An 18148-nucleotide genomic window follows, 5' to 3' on the forward strand; every position below is an offset into this window, starting at 1 on the left:
CATGTCGCATTCAGAAGGTAATGTACTAGTATACCAATTATTTTGGAGAAGTCAATGCGTGATATTCAAGTACTGTTATGTGGCAATTGTTTAGTGAGTAGAAGTTCTTCAGCAGCATATTCAATGGTTTTAATTTAGTAGTCAGCAACCAAAAGGAATTAGAAGTGCATAGCAAAAATGTCACTAAAAGCAATAAAGAGCCATTAAGCGAAAGGTAGGACTGAATCGAAGGCATTGCAATTTTAATGAAAATTTGTTGAAGAGAAATACCAATGACGGTGAAACTTTAAACATTTTTAAATGATGATTGAAACCGCATTTCAGTTTTGACTGCATGGTTTGCACCAGACAACATCAATAAATATTACAAATCCTTTATGTTTGTAGGTTTAGATATCTATAATTGTGAATTTAATGAGAATAGAAAGCCAAAAGTTATAAAAATTGTCATCAAAATCTTGTAGGAACTATTTTATGGGGTTCACCAGGAACTTACTTAAGCCTTATTATAGTAAAAGTATAAATAAAATAGCTGTCGCGATGGAGAGTAGCGAATCGAACAAGCCATACGGTGCAACTCTGCATTAACATGCATTTTGTCACATGCCCAAAAGTGTTGCGGGTGTTTAGCAACATCTAAATTTTGTTCCTATCAAAAAGTTTGTATGTATAATTGATTTCAAGTCTTAAGTTGAGTTAACTTTCTTTTTTGACAATAATTGGCATTTGAGGCACTGACAGTGGTAAAAATATGTAAAACAAAACTTGATCCTAGTGAAAAAACAGTTATAACAATTTAATGTGGTCTCCGCATACTCTCTTGCACGAATTTTCTTTTTAAGATAACGAGCATCGAAATGGCGAATCGAAGATAGCTAGTATTACACCAACAAGTTAAAAATGGTGCCCAGAACTTTAATTTGTTGGATGGAGGTGTTCTAAGCTGTTTACGTGGGCAAAATTGCTACATTTCACTTCTAAAATAAACTCTCCGCTCATCCCTTGACTTTTCCCACTTATATAGGAATGGATGTAATCGGAGGATAACTCCGCTCACTCCCATATAACGGTAAACAAAGCGCAATAACTCAGCAACTAACCTACTCACTACCTGACACATTATATTTTACCTCCGAGATGGATTGAGAGGGCTTTATGGAAGCTGGTGTGAAAATTGGACGATGGGCGTAGCACTTCCCACTTTTTCGTAAATTCACATATCTCAGAACCCGAATGACCAATTTCGACTAAAGTTAGTACTTATCAATCTTCTCATATTTTTATATCACAGTGCGAAAATTGAAGAAATCGGGTCAGAACCACGCCTACTTCCCATGTAACACAATTTTGAATTTCGTTTGATTCTTTCACTTTCCAGTAAACAAATCAGGAAGCAATTAATCCTTGCGACGAAAAATTGCTGTCCTAGCCCTGAAGTACCCAATATGTTGACCCAAGTATGTATTGTTGATTTTTGTACGAAAATATCGTATGCGATATACAATTGAAATTCGGAGAAAATCCTTTCCTGATAATAGCAACTCTGTGGGTTGAATCGAGTCAATACTTCTCTGAGCCCCCTTATACCTAGTATTAAGATTTATGAACTTCCGGGTGACGACGTAGCCTCCATATAACTATTGTCAGAATTTTCGAAGATCCGGCTGTGAGTTACCTCAATATAAAACCAATTTTTCCGTATGTAGCATGATAATAGTTAATAGATAAAATCGGGTCTATACTACCCCAACTCTCATATATGTATGTATGTACTACGTAAGCTGATTTCTGTTTTTCTAAGAAATTCTGTATCGAATATGTCAGTCAGTGTATGAGTTATATATGGTATAAGTATGTATATAAGAAATTGCTTAGATTTCGATCCTCTGGTTGACGTTATACACCGTGCTTTGATTCCTGCAAGTTGCAAGAGTATAAAATATTCGGTTGCACCTGAACTTAGATCTTCCTTGCTTGTTGTTTATATTATTTTTTTCATATCAAAGAAATTGTACCGTAGACATATAAAAACAATCTTTGTGTACATTTATAGTCTTTTTCCCGTTTCCTTCATTGGATGATGAATTTTTTTTTTTGAAGAAACTAAGCAACGACAAGCTGAAATAATTTTTCTTTTGTATCACTTTGTTCTTAAATTTTTTCTAGACTTTGCTTAGACACCACTATAGTTGTTATACATAGATGTCGCCCGGCAGTATAAGTAACGAAACTTGATAATTGACAAACTGAGTTGTGTAGTTGACAAATAGATGGCGCTGGTGGCTTTTTTGATTACTATTGTGCGACCTTAAAACCAATGTTTGTTCTCTATTTAGGATGGATTAAGGCTTTCGGTATACGAACAAATTAGTAGTTTTCCTTTCTAAAGTTTTTTTCTTTTGGAAGTCAACATTTTTTTCTGTCCTTCCTTCTTTTTATGTTCCTTCTTTTTTTTCTAGTAGTATATTAAATTAATTAAATTTGTCTATAATTTTTTATATCCAACGGTTAGATCATTCAGTTCATTGAGGTGTGTGCTATCACACTGTCTGGAAATACCATATAACGTTTGTAATTTTTTAAAAATTAAAAGCTTTTTATAAACTCTTATATAGTAACCTAAGTATTTATTCAATAATAAATATTATTCAATAAAATTTTCCTGTAATTCAGCGAAACCTTCCTCTTTCACCTGAGCCAAATTCCGAACGCATACGTCTTTACTCGTCACGACACACAGAGATCTCTGGCCCTGATAATAGGGGCTCTGAGCTCTGAAATAGTCCACTTGCTTCGAATTCAACCAGTCCAGGACCTCGTCAAGGCAGCTACATTGCCATGGATTGCCTTCCAATGAGAACTTCCGCATATTGGGAAATGCTACGTCTGCCATATTCGGCAGAAATGACAGCTTGTTATTATCCAACAATAGTTCTGATAGCTCGCTAAGTGCATGCAGCACGTCCAAAGTTATTTCTTCAAACAAATTATTACCCAAATGGAGTTTCCGCAAGCTTCGCATCGGTTCGAACATACGCCTGTCTAGAGTGTTCAGTTCATTGTAGCCCAATGAAAGGTATTCCATGGAGGGCAAGACATCAAACGCTAGTGGATGTAGGTGCTTCAAGTTGTTGGCTTTTATCATAAGCTTTCGGAAGCGCGGTAAGGCTGTTGTACCAAAAATGTTGCCTTGAAGTTCTTGTACATGGTTAGTAGATAGGTCCAGTGTGTCGAGAGCAGTGAGATTTGCAAAAGTGTTGGCTTGAAATATGCCGATATCGTTGTCGTAAATATACAGCTTACGTAGCTGCGTCAGTCCTACGAAAAGACCGGACGGTGGAGACTCCAACTGATTGGCACTGAGGTTCAGAATTTGTAATTGGCGTAGAGGTGTAAAGAGCTCAGACGGCAAACTGCTCAAATCATTTGAACTGAGGTCCAGATATTGTAGTGGTATACGCTCCATGCCCTGAAATGTTTCTGCGGAAAGCTTACGCAATGAATTGCCGGAAAGGTTGAGTACGGTAAGGGCGGTCAGCGCCTGAAACGCGCCATCGGTGATGCTGTGTATAGAGTTGAAGCTCAGGCTGAGATGTCGCAGTTGCGGCAAGCCAACAAATTCATACCCAGATATCTAAAAAAGGGAATTAAAAGAAGTTCACAGCCTTAGGACTTAGTTTTTTATCATTTGATCTAACATACCTTTTTTATGTCATTATGCCCGAGTTTTAGCTTTCGCAGATTATTACAGGTACCGACGGAGGCGTTCGTCAGCGCATTGTTCTCCAAATTAAGTTGCTCCAAATGCACCAATACCGCTAAAGCGTCTGCTGCCACCAACTTTATATTATTATGGGAAAAATTCGCCACCCTCAATTGTGTTAAATGCTGAAAATTCACTGCTCTTAAGCTCTGCAAATCATTCCCGCTCGCATCCAGCAACTCCAGTTTTGAGGCAACAGGGAAATACCGTGGCTTCAATCCGTCCAATTGTGCGTTGGTGAGGTTTAAACGCTCTAAAGCCGTGAACGAGCTGAAGCTACCGTCCTCGAGGTTTAAAGCACCAGCCTGCGATAAGTCCAAATCAGTAATCTGCGCCCACTTTGTTTGTGTCTGCTGCTCGCCCGATTGCGCTGCTGGTGATAAAGCAAATGTTGTTCACATGTTCTCACATACACACACATACAAATATCTACAAACGACTAGCATGCATGCGAGCACTAACTTACGTGTAAAGTCGAGGTAATCTTCCTTGCGATTGCTCACAACTATGCCACGCCAAGTAGCCATTAACTCTTGCTCTATCTCGCTCAGCGTCTGCACACCTTGGCATCTGTAGATCCCGAAATTGTTTGAGCCACTTAGTGGTTTGCATTTCTGTGCAGCGGACAACTGCAAGCGTTGGCCAAATGTTATGAATAAAATCAGAACAAATGCAAGTTCTCGGTGATTCATGGTTCAGAGCCGGTCGAAGCGTCTTCCTTCAGCCACAGTTGTTTACTGACGGCATCTCGCATTGTTTGAGTAATGTTCAGTTGAGTAAAGCAGAGAGTACAGCATATTGCAGTTTCTTGGAATTTACTTCTGTTCACAGCAGTGTGCACTCATGTCGCTTTTGGTGAAATAGACTCTCTTTGAGTTTGAATAAGATTTTAATAGAGATTATATTCGCATTTATTGTGAAAAAACGCGAGAAACTAACAGGTATTGCTTTAATTAATGTAATATGTGATTGTTGTGTGAAGTGAGGTGTCTGGGAGTTATAGGTTTCTATACTTTTAATTAGTAGATAGTTTTAGTGCGAACTTTCGGGGAACTTAGACCTTGAGCTTTATCTAAAAATACACCCAAAAGACTCCATACATTTTTAATAGCAAATGGATCAGTGCGTTTGTGTTATATGTACATATAGTATATATTAAGACAAAAGAGCACCCGGAAATTGTAAATAAAATTCAAAATATTTAATTATTCATTAATATTTATTTGGTTGCCTTCAAAGTAATCTCCACCAGATGGAATACACTTATGTCAACGATTTTTCCTGCCTTCAAAACACTTTGTCGCTCCTTAAGCAAATTTGGTTTTCTCTTTGCGATTGAATGAAAATGGGTTCCACGGAGCGACAATTTTAGTTTGGGGAACAATAAAAAATCACACGGAGCCAAATCTGGTGAATATGGAGGTTGATTGATAGTCATTGCGTTTTTGGCTTAAAATTCGATCACAGTCGATGCGATGGTTCATTATCATCGTGAAAACACCCAAATGCGGTCAAATAGAACTCCTCATTGATCGTCTGTTCCTCCAGAATGCATTCATGATGCTCCAAAGCAAGAATAGCGAAAAAAACAATGGGCATCACTTGATTTTTCAGCGGCTTTGGTGTGATTTTTTGGTTTCGGCTCGTTTTTTCCCTCCATTCCGTTGATTGTTGATTTGTTTGCAAGTAAAACTCATAAACCAATATCTCATCGGTAGTTAGAATGCCTTATAATGCTCTCCATGAATGTGGGATCGGAATTCGCACAATCAGACATGTTTGAAAACATCCCAGCTTTATACGGACGAGTCGAGCAAGAAAGCATTTCATACCCAAAATATCCAATAAAATCATTCGAACGGACTCGCGAGAAATGTTGAGCTCTCTTGCCATCTCTCCAACACCTGCCTGACGATTTTCAAACACCATATCCTTCACTTTTTTAATATTTTCATCAGTTGAAGAGGTCGAAGATCGTCCAAAACGAAGCATGCCTTCAACGATCTTTCGACCGTCTTTGAAGGCTTTGTACCACTCGTAGGCTTGGTTTTTTGATAAAACTCAATCTTCGTAAATCTTCCCAACATTCGCAACGATTCTGTACACAAAATCGAGACAAATTCTTAGTTTCATATTTTATCCATTAAAAATCGCAACGCACTACTGAGGTGTACCGACTTAAATAGCTGTTGTAAAGAAACTGGTTGACAGATCGCGCTCATATTTGGCGTAGTAATTCAGGACAGTCCTACCAACTTATAAAAATACGGTTATTTGTAATATCATTTACCTGGGAGAATTTAATTGCAATTTGCGTACTTGTATATGCTAAACTATCGAACTGCCTTAGCGAAGAATGTTTCCTTGTTCTGGGCTCTCGACTTTTCCACCCAAAAATATTTGTAGATATTATTATGTATTTACCATGTTTGATTTATGCCAACTAACTCGTTACAATAGAGGTAATATTTATAAGGAAAACTCAGCTTCTAAATGTCTGTATATGCATTTAATATTTTATTTGAGTCTCATGTAATTCACGTTTATTTCGGCGAAGATTCGAAACTTATCTTCGCTTCTTAATAACAATCAATCAATGAAGCGTGATTGCAACATGTAAAATTAGGGTTTAAGATAACCCTTTTTCAGTTTTTTCGGGTCGAAACTTAAATGATCAATAATTTATGCAATTTTGGTATAATTTAAGTTAATTAATTATGTATTTTCAACTTGATTCACAAATATGGACTTATTGATAACAAAATTAAGCTAAATCAGATTGAGCTATTAATACTAAATTATGCGGGGGATGTGTGGCGTCTATATGCTTCATGATCGTACGGTCATAGATACATCCACATGTTTATAAGTAATTTAGAGATAAGCTATGCCTGCCACACGCTTACCGGACGATTATGATAATTATTTAACGCTAAATGCTAAATGCCTAGTGTGAGTACATATGTTTGTATGTTTGTCATTTATTGTTCGCTCAAAGAAATTGCATATAGTATATATATGTGTGTGTGTATATATGCATGTGTAATTAGTGGCTGCATTTCATCAAGTTCATACTTTAATGCAGCTGTCAATATTTATATATATGTATGTTAGCCCACACATGCGTATGTGAGTATGCATGTGCTAAGGTTTTCCACAATCTGTTTGTATAAGTATATATTCAAGTTGTTCTTTGTTTGCATTTATGTACTTGCATGTATGTGTGTGTGTCAAGCTTAAATAAGCACTAAATTAATACTTTTCAGTTTAGTTCTGCTCTTGGCTTACACTTTCTCTCAATATATGTATGTATATGCAATAACATCGGAATCGCATGCTTTGCCTGATTAATTACTCAATACATGTATATGTGTATGTATGTATATAATAATAATTATATTAGTCAGTATAGCAAGTTTACGGAAGGTGTTTCTTAATTAAATTATGTAAATTTAAAAGTGTATATATATGTATGTACATATGTGTGGTCATTAGTATAAATGGATCAGTGTGCGTTGTAAGTATAATATATTTTGATTATTACAAAAATATTAATTCTGACGAACTTTTTAAGAGTCATTTTATATAGTGAAATCAAGCGAAATGCTATCTTAGCGGAGCTTTATCAATGCAGCTGTTTTGGAGCGCTACAAACATCTGAAATGGCGTGCAAGAACGAGAATGTCTTTCAGTGTTTCGCCTGTTTTTGTTTCAGGAATTTCTTTTGGAGCTGATCACACATTTCCTTAAGGGGTTATATACAGTTAGAATTTTCAAAACTCGATTTTTTTCTTTATTATATTTAAGAATGCACACAGTAAATTTCATTTCGTTCCGGTGAATATTTTCGAAGTTACACGAAAGCTTGAAAAGGCGTTTCAGAGTGCTTGGAGGTATAAGGCCAAATTTGAAACGCGTTTTTCTCAAAATGCTGACCAACATTACTTGAAAACAGCAAAACCGTTTAGTCTAAAATTTTACAACAACAACACGAGCTTCTTCATTTTTTTTAGTAATTTATGTGTTTTTTTTTATTATAAACAACTTAAGTCCGAAATTTTGGTTAAAAACTTGTTTTTTTTTTTGAGAAACAACCATTTTGTCAAAAAAATTTGTATTTTGCTTATTTCTTCGATTAATTACTAGCTTTAACATTACTTTAACGAAATCTGTTTGGTTTTTTAATTTCAGAGGATCCAGTTCAACGTCGTCTGTTTTGAGAGAAGCTCCCGAAGTTTAGCTGTAGTTCCTTACCAAATTAATATTTTTACTAATACTAAGTCCCAAAATACAGTTAAAAGATACCGTAATATGTACAAAGTTTTTGATCAATCAATAAGTTTTCTCTGAAAAATTCTGGTAAATTCGCTTTTTTCGATCTTCTAACTGTAAATAACCCCTTATGCATTTATTGCGAACCTAAAGTCCTGGACGTTGTAATGTTTCTAATGAACTTTTAACAAAAATTGCAAGTGTATTCGTTTATAATTCTTTAATAATACCAATATAATAATAATAATAATAATAATAATAATGACAATAATAATAATAATAATAATAGTAATAATAATAGTATTAATAATAATAATAATAATAATAATAATGACAATAATATTAATAATAATAATAATAATAATAATAATAATAATAATAATAATGACAATAATAATAATGATTATAATGATAATAGTACTAATAATACGTAATAATAACAATAATATGGTAATAATAGTAATAATATTATTATAAGAGATTATAATAAATAACCGATATATTGGGTACCGTCAATTTCTGAAGTGACCGAGGAATGTGTGTCAGCACTTTTTGCTTTGCCGCCGAGTACGAACTAAAGCAAACGAGAAATAGTATATAATAGCCTCATTAAACCCTCTTGCTGTGCACACACTTTATCTGGGGTGAAGAATTGGAAAACTGCGTCCATTCCGTTCATTACGATGCCTCTTTAGAAGTATTTAGAATAATATGTGAAGAAAACCCTTATTGGCATTAGTTCTTGCTTCAGAGAATCTACTACACATTTAACTACTACATACATACATATTTTGCACATTTATTGCACAGTATAGTTATGTAACATAATTTCCTCGCGCACTACATTTTAAATTTTCCCGAAGCTTAAGATAACTTGACCGTCCAAACATGCACACATATGTAGATTTTACTAATAACTGTACGCTAAAAGATCGCCTCTACATAATTCACTCACTTTCCAAAATTTGTATCTGAATATCAATTTTAGTATATATAAGTATGTTTGTATGTATATCAATATCAGACATTACGAACTAACTACTTTGCGCTCAGACTATAGTAACTGTTGGATTGAAATTGCCATTGCTGCCGTTTGTTGTGTGATAGACTTGCTGTTGTTGTTGTTGCTGTTGTACACGTGTTTGCTGCTGTTGTCCCGGCTGTGTCAGCGCCTGTTGCATATACGGCTTAATCTGCATTTGATAGTGATGGTTCGTCTGTTGGCTTGTTTCCTTCTGTAGCCCATTGCCCGAGACCTCGTTCCGTCCATTCGTCTGGCTGCTCGTGCCGTTTGTGTAACCGTTACTGCCATTCGCACAATTCGCACCATTACTCTTGCCATTACACACGCCACCACTGCCACCATTACCACCACACCGGCTGCTGTTACGTCCACTTTTATTATTGCCATCGCTCGCTTCGCGCTTTGCCTTGCCCTCTTTGTCGCTATGGTTGTCGGCCGCTGTGTGGCCGTGGCTGTCAGAAGTCTTCCCATTGCCAACGGCATTCCATTGCCACTGCTTGAGCGGCTCTCCGATCAGTGTGATTTTCACGGGTTTGTAGGTGGTGGCGGCTGGTGGCGCGTGTTTTGTGCCGGCCGCAGTCGCTGTCTGTGCGAGCGGGGGTGTTGTGGGTGGTGCAGGCGCTGTGGGTTTTTCCCACGCGATCGAGGCACGTCGCGGGGCCAGTGCCGACTGTTGATTGTAATTGCTCAGAGTGGTGGATATGATGGTGTGACGGCGTATTTGTTGTGCTGCTGCTTCTGTGGCGGTCGCTGGCAGGTTGTTGTTGCTGCCATTGCAGCAGTTGTGCTGTTGTTGGTATGTGCATAAATTGTTGTTGCTGTTATTGCTGTTGTTGGCGCCATTGCAATTGCTATTGTTTTCACAGGTGGCGACCGGGTGATAACGTGTGGTGTAACTGGTGTACTCGGGCTTACTTCTGCGCGGGCGTGAGGAAAGAAAAAAAAGCACAGAAAATTATTTCAGGTTTGCAACATAATTATCCAGTGTTTGTCTAGACAATCACTGCCATGTAGTTATTTAGAATGTGGTGAACAAAGAGCATTTAGTTAGATAATGGGTTAGTGTATGTGTGTGTTTTTGTAGATTTTTAATCGCATGCTATATTCTCTTCGTCAATATCGGTGCAAATGAATGCTTGTAATTACTCACATATACATATATAAATATATATATGTACTTTCATTATCCTCTGTCAAAGCGTCAAGCTTAATTTTTTGATTCATTTTGAAAATATGATCTCAAAACGGTATTTGATCTCTTTAAACAAGCATTCGGTTGCCGTCAACGACTGCGCAGTGCAACAGTTAAGCCGAAGTGCTTCAGATTTTGTTTGCTTCAACTCATCAGCTGTGCCAAAAAAGACTACACACATGTGAAGCACTCTGCAAGTCCTTGCAAGCTCTCCCTGTTGCACTGCACTTTTCGGGTATTTGTGGTTAATTTTTGATCACAGAAAGGCATTACCTCACAAGTCTGTTTAATTGCCGCATGCAATTAAAAAGTTTCAGCAGTTTTAGTATATACTTTTTGTCTGTTTTTCATTTTAGTTACATAAGAGCTGTGCACCCTTTTTAAGAGCGTTTCACGAACACTTTAGGAGTAATCGAGACTAACATGTCCATAGTGAATAAAAATATGAAACATTGTACTATATATAAACTAATAATTTTTTTATAAATTATTTTCTATTTTTGCAAAAAGAATTGTTTTTTACATCTTATAAATATTACATTTATTTTCGCTTTAAATGTCTACTATATCGTTTATTAATTCATACACATATGAACCTCAGTATGATCTATGTAAAATTCATTTATACTTAGTTAGTTAATTTTAACCTCAATTGATCTTTAAAAACATATATATTAGTAACTAAGTGAAATAAATGTTCGGAGCGGTAGAAACCGGGTATCCTATAATCCGGCTTTTTAGGGGGTTACATGAGCTTATGGTTTCAGAAAATCGATTTTTTCTTGTCTTATTAAATTCTACAATAGCTCTAGAATATTATCGTAAATTTTCAAGTTGATCCGAGTAATCCTTTCGGAGATGCCGCCTTGAGAACTTGTGCGCCCGAGGCTGGCTAGCCTAAGTGCGCCGTCTTTCAAAACGTTTTTCGCGAAACTGTAAACTTGAAGTCGGTTGACAAGATTTCTCGAGCACTACTCAACCGATCTTAATGAAATTTTACACAGCTGTTAGAGATACAATCAATTCTTAAAGACTTGGACGAAGGGTTTTTTTTTCGATTACAACTATTTGAAAGAAAATGACGCGAGATTTTCATTTTTTTTGTAAAACTGTCTGCCAAAAATCCAATTTTCCTTTATCTAAGTTCTAAGTTAAGGTTTTTACTAAAAAACGTATCTTTTTCACTTTAAATGATCCTGCAAGGAGTTATTCAGCCAACGCGGGCGCATCTTTTATACCAGGGGACTCCGAAAATGGCGTCGCAATGGTCGAGTATAAAATATTTTTTTCCAAAAAATATCAGAATTTCTTTGTATGTTTGTAGCAATAAAATAAAAAAAATAATAATAAAATATTTCATTTTTACATGAGAAAAAAATGTTGAAAAAAGGCTGTTTTCAGACAGCGAAACTCATGTAACCCCTTAAATATTTTAAAAATAATTCTCACTTTACTTTTCGATATACTAAAAGTGATAAATATAATACAATAATAGGTTTTTCATTGTAGTTTTTAACCTAATTTGTTGGCAGGCAACTTTAGACGTCGTATGTCGTTAGGGCCAGAACAGAATTTTTGAGTCACAGCGAAAGAACGCAACTCAGCTCGATTAACTAAGATTCAATCCACACTTAAGCCTATAATTTGTTGATTCCACACAAATACTGATGACTTATGCTAATTTATTTTAAGTATAGACACACTGTAAGTCAATACCACTTCCTCCTATAATAGCAGAAACAGCGAATTCCGCTTCTCCCTTCCTTAGTTACCGTCCTTAGTAAACAAAATTTGTCAAAAATTGAGCCCGTAGAAATCAGCTATTTTTTTGTTTTCATTTAAATCATGTTGCCATTTCTCAATACGCATATGTACTATATATGGTTTTGTACACATCTAACTTTTCAATTATAATTTTTCATAATAGAAAATATCAAAACTGAAATCAAACTCTTCAAAATAGTTTATATAAATAAATATTTATAAATAATGACATTCGACTCTGATTTTGAGTTAGTTTATAAAATTTCAAACATATTGAAGACAATTTTTATAATGAATACAGTATATCGAGATTGGCAACCCTGCGTTGTAAGAGAGCAATCAGCTGACTCGTTTCTTCGGGAAAAATCCAAATCGTGGGAAATTCTACGGTATCGTACGGTAAAGCGGGCGGTAGAAGCGGTGTTTGCTAATCATTTACATTGCGCTCTCATAAGATAGGCAGTATCAGCTGATTCGGGCTGCGGGTTTACGTTGTTCGCTGTTTCTGCTATAACTGTTCATTGTACCTCTGCTTAGCTGAAGCATTCGCGCTTTCCATGAATAGTAAAAAGAAGCTCAAATATTTGAATCCTATTTATTTTGTTTGTAAGTAAGACGTTGAGTGCTGATTTTAAAGTTATACTACTGTTTCTTATTTAGACTATTCAACTTTATTGTACAGTGTTTTAAACTTAAGTACATAACAACAATTTGCATTAACTTCATAGACAAGAGGAACAGTTGTCAATACATGAGTAGGTTAAATGTAGTATACAGATAATGTTAATGGCACATAGAACCATGACAGCCATGATAAGATCACAAAACAGTACCTGTTCTTCACCATAGCGATGTCTACAAATTGTTCACCAGTGGCCACGATTCAGCGATTGGTGGGCATTTGTGATTTGTGAGAGAGTGTTTTACATGTGAGTGGGTGTGTGTGTGTGTAATTAAAAGTATTTAAGTTTGTTAATTTTTTATTATAAAATACAATATACAAAACCCATTCAAAAAGGCAGCATGAAAGAGAAAATCGCAAAGTTAGATTCGATATATAAGTAGTGTATGCTTAAGCTAGAAAATCTATGTATTATAACAGTAAATAAGTTGTGTAAGCGCGGAGGGCGTAACTGATCCCTAAGAGTAATTAATTCTGTGTGTGTAAGGCAACGAGTTTTAGTAGAAGCTAATTAATTTATGCTAACTGCAACGCCACACAAAAGAAAACACTTGTTGTATGCAAATTCACGTGTGTTGCGATTTGGTTAGTGTTGTTGCAGCAGAATTTGCTGTCCTCCTAATTTCACGTGATTTCGCAAAACAATTTGCCTACGGCAGTATACGTTGCAGATGGTGAAAGAAGCAAAAGATGTTCGACGCAAGCAAAGCAACAGCGCTGCGAACACGAAAATTGAGCCAATTGGTCGCGTCTTGGCTACGTGCAACTAGGCCGCGGTAATGGTGATGCATGTAGTTGCAGCAGTTAGTGCAGTTGCTGTTGTAGCATGTCAAAATATTGCACGAAAGCTGTCTACAATTTGCCAGCAAAAAGCGCCAACTATGCAAATCGGCGCAACAGCGCGTGAAGCGCACCAAAGTGCCGCATGCAGATGCAGCAAGCCGTTGCAAGGTGCCAGCGCTGCGACTAAGGCACGACGGACTGCTGCCAACGGCAGTGACGTCTCCACCACCGCCGCACCCGTCACTTCGGCCACTTGGCGCAGCGAAGCCGTTTAGGCAGCCGATTACAATGCCACCGAAGTTGTCTTTGAAATGTTGCAATTTGCGGTGAATTATAATGAAGAAGCGCTGTGTGGCTGTCGGGATGGATGTGATTAGTATCTGGCAGGGGGCGAAATGTTTTCTGGGTATTTTCGTTTTGAGATAGTTGAAAAAATGTAAAGTCTTTTCTGTGCAACCGCAAGTGGGTTGAAGTTGGCTGTCCGGGTGCGTGGTAACGCTGTGGGGCGAAAATCGAAGTAAAAAGAAAGAGGAATTAAAATTTGGTTGTCAGTGGGCTGTGATAAAACTCATTTTTTCTGCACTTCAAATTTATATTGCAACTATTAGGTCAACCAACTGGCTAAATTTCATAGTGTCTATGCTTCTAAATTATTTCCTAGATCTTACCTTGACAGTCCATCTAGGCCATATGAAAGTGGTCGTGTCTGTTGGATATAAACAGAGAGTGTTATTAGTGAAATAATAATTAGTAAAGACTTCTGTATATTATCGCTTAAAAATATTTCACTGTTTTATAAAGGGTGATCCATTTTGAGGTTCCCTACTTTTTTCAAGAAAACACACAGAAATTTCAAATTAAATAGGGAATGTTTATTATCATTCCACAGAACATTATTTCGCATTGATTTTTTGAAGATTGTATGTTTCAAATGTTGGCCGCGGTTACGTCTCAGATGGTTCATGCGTTGATTCTAATTTTCGATGACTCGTTCGAGCCTTTCGACTGGTGACTGGCGAATGACATGTGTGACGTTTTGCTCTAAGGCGTGAATTGAAGCTGGATTTATTAAATTTTACATATCCCTACAGGCAGAGGTACAACTGTGTATCACACGATCGTGGTGGCTAATTCACCGTTCCAAAACGTGAAATTACCTGCTCACCGAAGGGTTCTCTCAATAAATCTATTGATTGATGCGATGTGTGGGAAGTGACGACGTCTTGTTGAAGCCAAATGCCGACGGGATCACGAACTTCAATTTCAGACATTAAATAGTCAGCTATCATAGCGCGATAACGGTCGATGATTCCCCTGGCCCACAAACCTCAAAAAACCGTTTTTTTTCTGAATGACATGACAGCTCTTGAATCCCTTCAGGTTACTCTCTGTCCCGAATGCGGAAATTTTACTGGTTTACATACCCATTGAGCCTAAAATGGGTTTCATCCCTGAACAAAATTTGGCTCGAAAACGTCGGATCTTCCTGGGACATTTTAAAAGCCCATACAACGATGAGAAGGTCGACTGGCTTCAGTTCTTGCACAAACTGTATTTGTATGCTTTCAATTTAAGATCTCGACGTAAACTGCGCCAGGTCATTTCATACGTTAGTCTGAGTAGCTTTGAATGTCACCGAATCGACTCTTCGCGGTCCTCGTCGTCACTTTAGAAAGTCTTTCCAAGATGAAATTCCAAACATTACTAAACAAAAATAATTTGAGAGCTTGTCACGCCTCACGTGTGATCGGTCAGAAAAGATCTATTGAAAAAGGGACCTCTACTTGGATCACCCGTTATATGTTTGAGCTCAATCATTTCATTTAATCGCGTGTGTATGCCGACGAAACCCTCCCCCAAAAATTAACACTTATTGATAACAGAGCTGACTTGGATGAACCATTTACTAAGACAGAGTCATATGCTCCCCTTTTTATGTCATTTTGTGAATACTAGTAAGTAGAGATTTGTAATTACTTACCCTTTCTGTTTGTGTTGCTATATTCATCAACTCTTTTGTGTGGTCCTTTTGTATTGGTGGCTTTTTTGATTCCAGATTCTCAATTTGATTTTTCTGCAAACGTATGGTTCGTTCGCGATCTTCAACTTCTCCCTATCGTCGTTTGTTTGTTGTTGTAGTAGATGTAGATTAGCAGGTCGTGATTGGTTTGTTGTGCAGCGTTATGAAAATGCAATACCAAGATATTTTAGGACTTTAGTCAAGCAGTGGACGCTACTACCGAACTAATATACAGTCAAACACAATAGTATACGTAACAAAATCGGAAAAAAAGGAAAGCAAAATCTATACGAAATTCGCCACTTCCGTGACATTTATGTACATGTGTTGTGTGTATGTATATATGTATGTGTATTTATGAAAAGGGGAATTTAACTCTTTTTTTATTCAATTTTACTTGACAGATGGGTGCAATGGATGGCAGGCAGCGACGCTCGTGGAAAGCTTATGCTTTTTGGAAAGCTTTAATGCAGAAATTTTGAAAATATTTCGGAGAAGTATTATGTGAATTGCAGCGTGTTCCAATTGCATTTTTTTCAGATATTTCATCAGTTTAATGCGTTTTATGTATTTTTTTTTTCATGCCATTATTAGTGAAATAGGTAGCAATTTCAACTTGTGCTTCTTGTTTGCGCAATATTTCCAATGCCTAATCATGTTTGTATGTAAGTACCCTGCAGTGAAGGGAACTAGTTGAAAACCTCAGACGCAACTCTCCAAATATTAAAATATCCATTCACCCTCAGATTTTCCAATAGTTGGAAAAATAAAATAAATCATTACTAAGGAATTTTATAGTTAAGACCAAAAATGTATTATTTATGTGGTAGTTAAATATATTTCTAATTCTTTTTATGTTTCACTGCAGGGTATTCCTGATTTTTACTGCCAATACACTATTAAAAAATCTCAGTTCGTACGCTCTGCGCCACTGGTTTAGTCGGGATATGCATGATACTCGAGGAATTTCTTTATTTTTTTATCTCTACAAAGAGGGAAAGCAGAGTAAATACTCAAATTCTCGCTCAGAATATTTAAGAAGGGATCTTAATTCATTTTATTTAAACCAAAGTATAAAAGAATTCAGATTCAAGCTTTATATTCAGAACAAAATAGTTCCCCCATGTGCTATTCAAGTGGCGCGCAGTGTACACACTGTATGCATGAATATTTGAATGTGGACCATGGCGGGGCTTAATCGGTGCGTTTTGTTACATACTGTATACTGGTGTACATTTATTTACATGCTGTATATTATGTAATCAAAAGGAGTTACAACTATATAGTATATAATTATATAAAAGGTGTGATTCAAAATAGAGATGTTTGTATGCAAATATGAAATCCAAAATGTTACAAATAAAGAGAATTTAGAGTTTAAGGAACTGAACAATACTTATTTGAATTTGTCGAAAAGTCAACTGGTCGCAAGTGAGTAAGTATAAATTACCTTAGTTTTAATGTAATTATTGCGGTTAAGGTATTGGAAATTCTTTATATGGGCTATGCGAGAGCGCGGGAATTTATACATGACCTAAAGAACTCAATTGGAAACTGTTGGTTTTCTAAAAGGATTGTCATATTTTCTTTTTATTTTATTTTAATTTAAAATTATATTTTTTATTTTCAGTTTTGCAATGCCATATAAAGTAGAAAGGAAGTACGCTTTTTAGGTATTGCCGTCTCTCAAGAGAAATCTTTACAGACGTTTTGAGAAGAACTTAAATTTAAAGTATAGTTTATTCTTATTGGCAGGACAAATGAAAAGATAACAACGCAAACTTATAAAAACGTGCAAATACCTGAAGGTAAACCACCTGTCTTCGTAGATCGGCTAACTCCAACATCGGGTCATCTGTGGTCGAGGAGGTCAGGCTGGCCAGGTCCATGTCATCCAGTAGTTTGCTGTCCAAGCCGCAGGCGGCGAAGAGTTGCCCATTGTCGTTATCGAATGGGTTGAGAGTCTCCGTCTGCGAAGAATTTAGTTGTTTAGTTATTATTGTTGTTGTTGTATTAACATGCATAAATATTTGTGAAAATTAGAAGCGACCAGCGCTGCGTTATATGCATATGTAGCATGTCTGCCTTACGTGAGACGGAACTGTGCTCTAGTAAGCAACTCTTGTAACTCGAAGTCGTCAACCTTTTAATCGATTCATAATCGCTTTTCTGTTCTCCTGTTTGCTGTTTATCTATGAGACCTATGCACTTACAGACAGACTTTTAATGATTTCGCAAAATTTTGTGTGGAAATTGAAGCACATTTCCGTCAAGATAAAAGTAAAATCAAAGTGATTTTTTTAATGAATAGAAAATCTGATTCGAAAGATCTTTGCCTTCGTCTATGGATATAAAAATAAACACTAATTCAAAAAAAAGAATTAAAGTATTTGTGTTCACTTGAATATTGTCTTATATTACAGCTATCTAATAAACCGTTATTTACTTATTTAGAACAATAAATTATAAAGTATCCAAAATTATGCCGATATTCGGCTGATCTATATGCCCAACACCTCTAGCAGCTAGAAAAATATCTAAAGCTTGGACATACCCTCATCAAATATTCTTCGTCCTGTTGATACATTGGTATTAAGTTTGTATTTGTATGTACATTTGTATGTAGGTATGTGGAGTTTTAAAGTAAA

General features: G+C 36.3%; 2 protein-coding genes across 10 annotated transcripts in view; both read right to left on the reverse strand.

The window, feature by feature from the left end:
• Positions 1–2605: 2605 nt before the first annotated feature.
• Positions 2606–4517, reverse strand: LOC120778733 (insulin-like growth factor-binding protein complex acid labile subunit). 2 transcript variants are annotated; one of them, XM_040110697.1, is made up of 3 exons: positions 4230–4517; positions 3703–4136; positions 2606–3634 (listed from the first exon to the last, which is right to left on the reverse strand). In XM_040110697.1, the coding sequence occupies exons 1-3, from the start codon at positions 4453–4455 to the stop codon at positions 2645–2647; spliced, it is 1650 nt and encodes a 549-aa protein (XP_039966631.1). In that variant the 5' UTR covers positions 4456–4517; the 3' UTR covers positions 2606–2644. The 2 variants fall into 2 exon arrangements, with proteins under 2 accessions (XP_039966631.1, XP_039966632.1); XM_040110698.1 differs by having other exon boundaries at positions 3703–4133; positions 4230–4512.
• Positions 4518–8462: 3945 nt separating this feature from the next.
• LOC120777899 overlaps positions 8463–18148 on the reverse strand; it is a 79522-nt gene continuing 69836 nt past the window's right edge. For 3 of the 8 annotated variants that reach the window (XM_040109470.1, XM_040109474.1, XM_040109478.1), the window contains 4 exons: positions 17303–17470; positions 15462–15593; positions 14149–14186; positions 8463–9976 (listed from right to left, as the gene is read on the reverse strand). In XM_040109470.1, coding sequence (XP_039965404.1) covers positions 9085–9976; positions 14149–14186; positions 15462–15593; positions 17303–17470 — 1230 coding nt within the window. In that variant the 3' untranslated portion in view covers positions 8463–9084. The other 5 variants (XM_040109476.1, XM_040109477.1, XM_040109475.1 and 2 more) reach the window with 5 other exon arrangements.

This window comes from Bactrocera tryoni, chromosome 5 (genome assembly GCF_016617805.1).
Source record: "Bactrocera tryoni isolate S06 chromosome 5, CSIRO_BtryS06_freeze2, whole genome shotgun sequence".
NCBI classification, from domain to species: Eukaryota; Metazoa; Arthropoda; class Insecta; order Diptera; family Tephritidae; genus Bactrocera; species Bactrocera tryoni.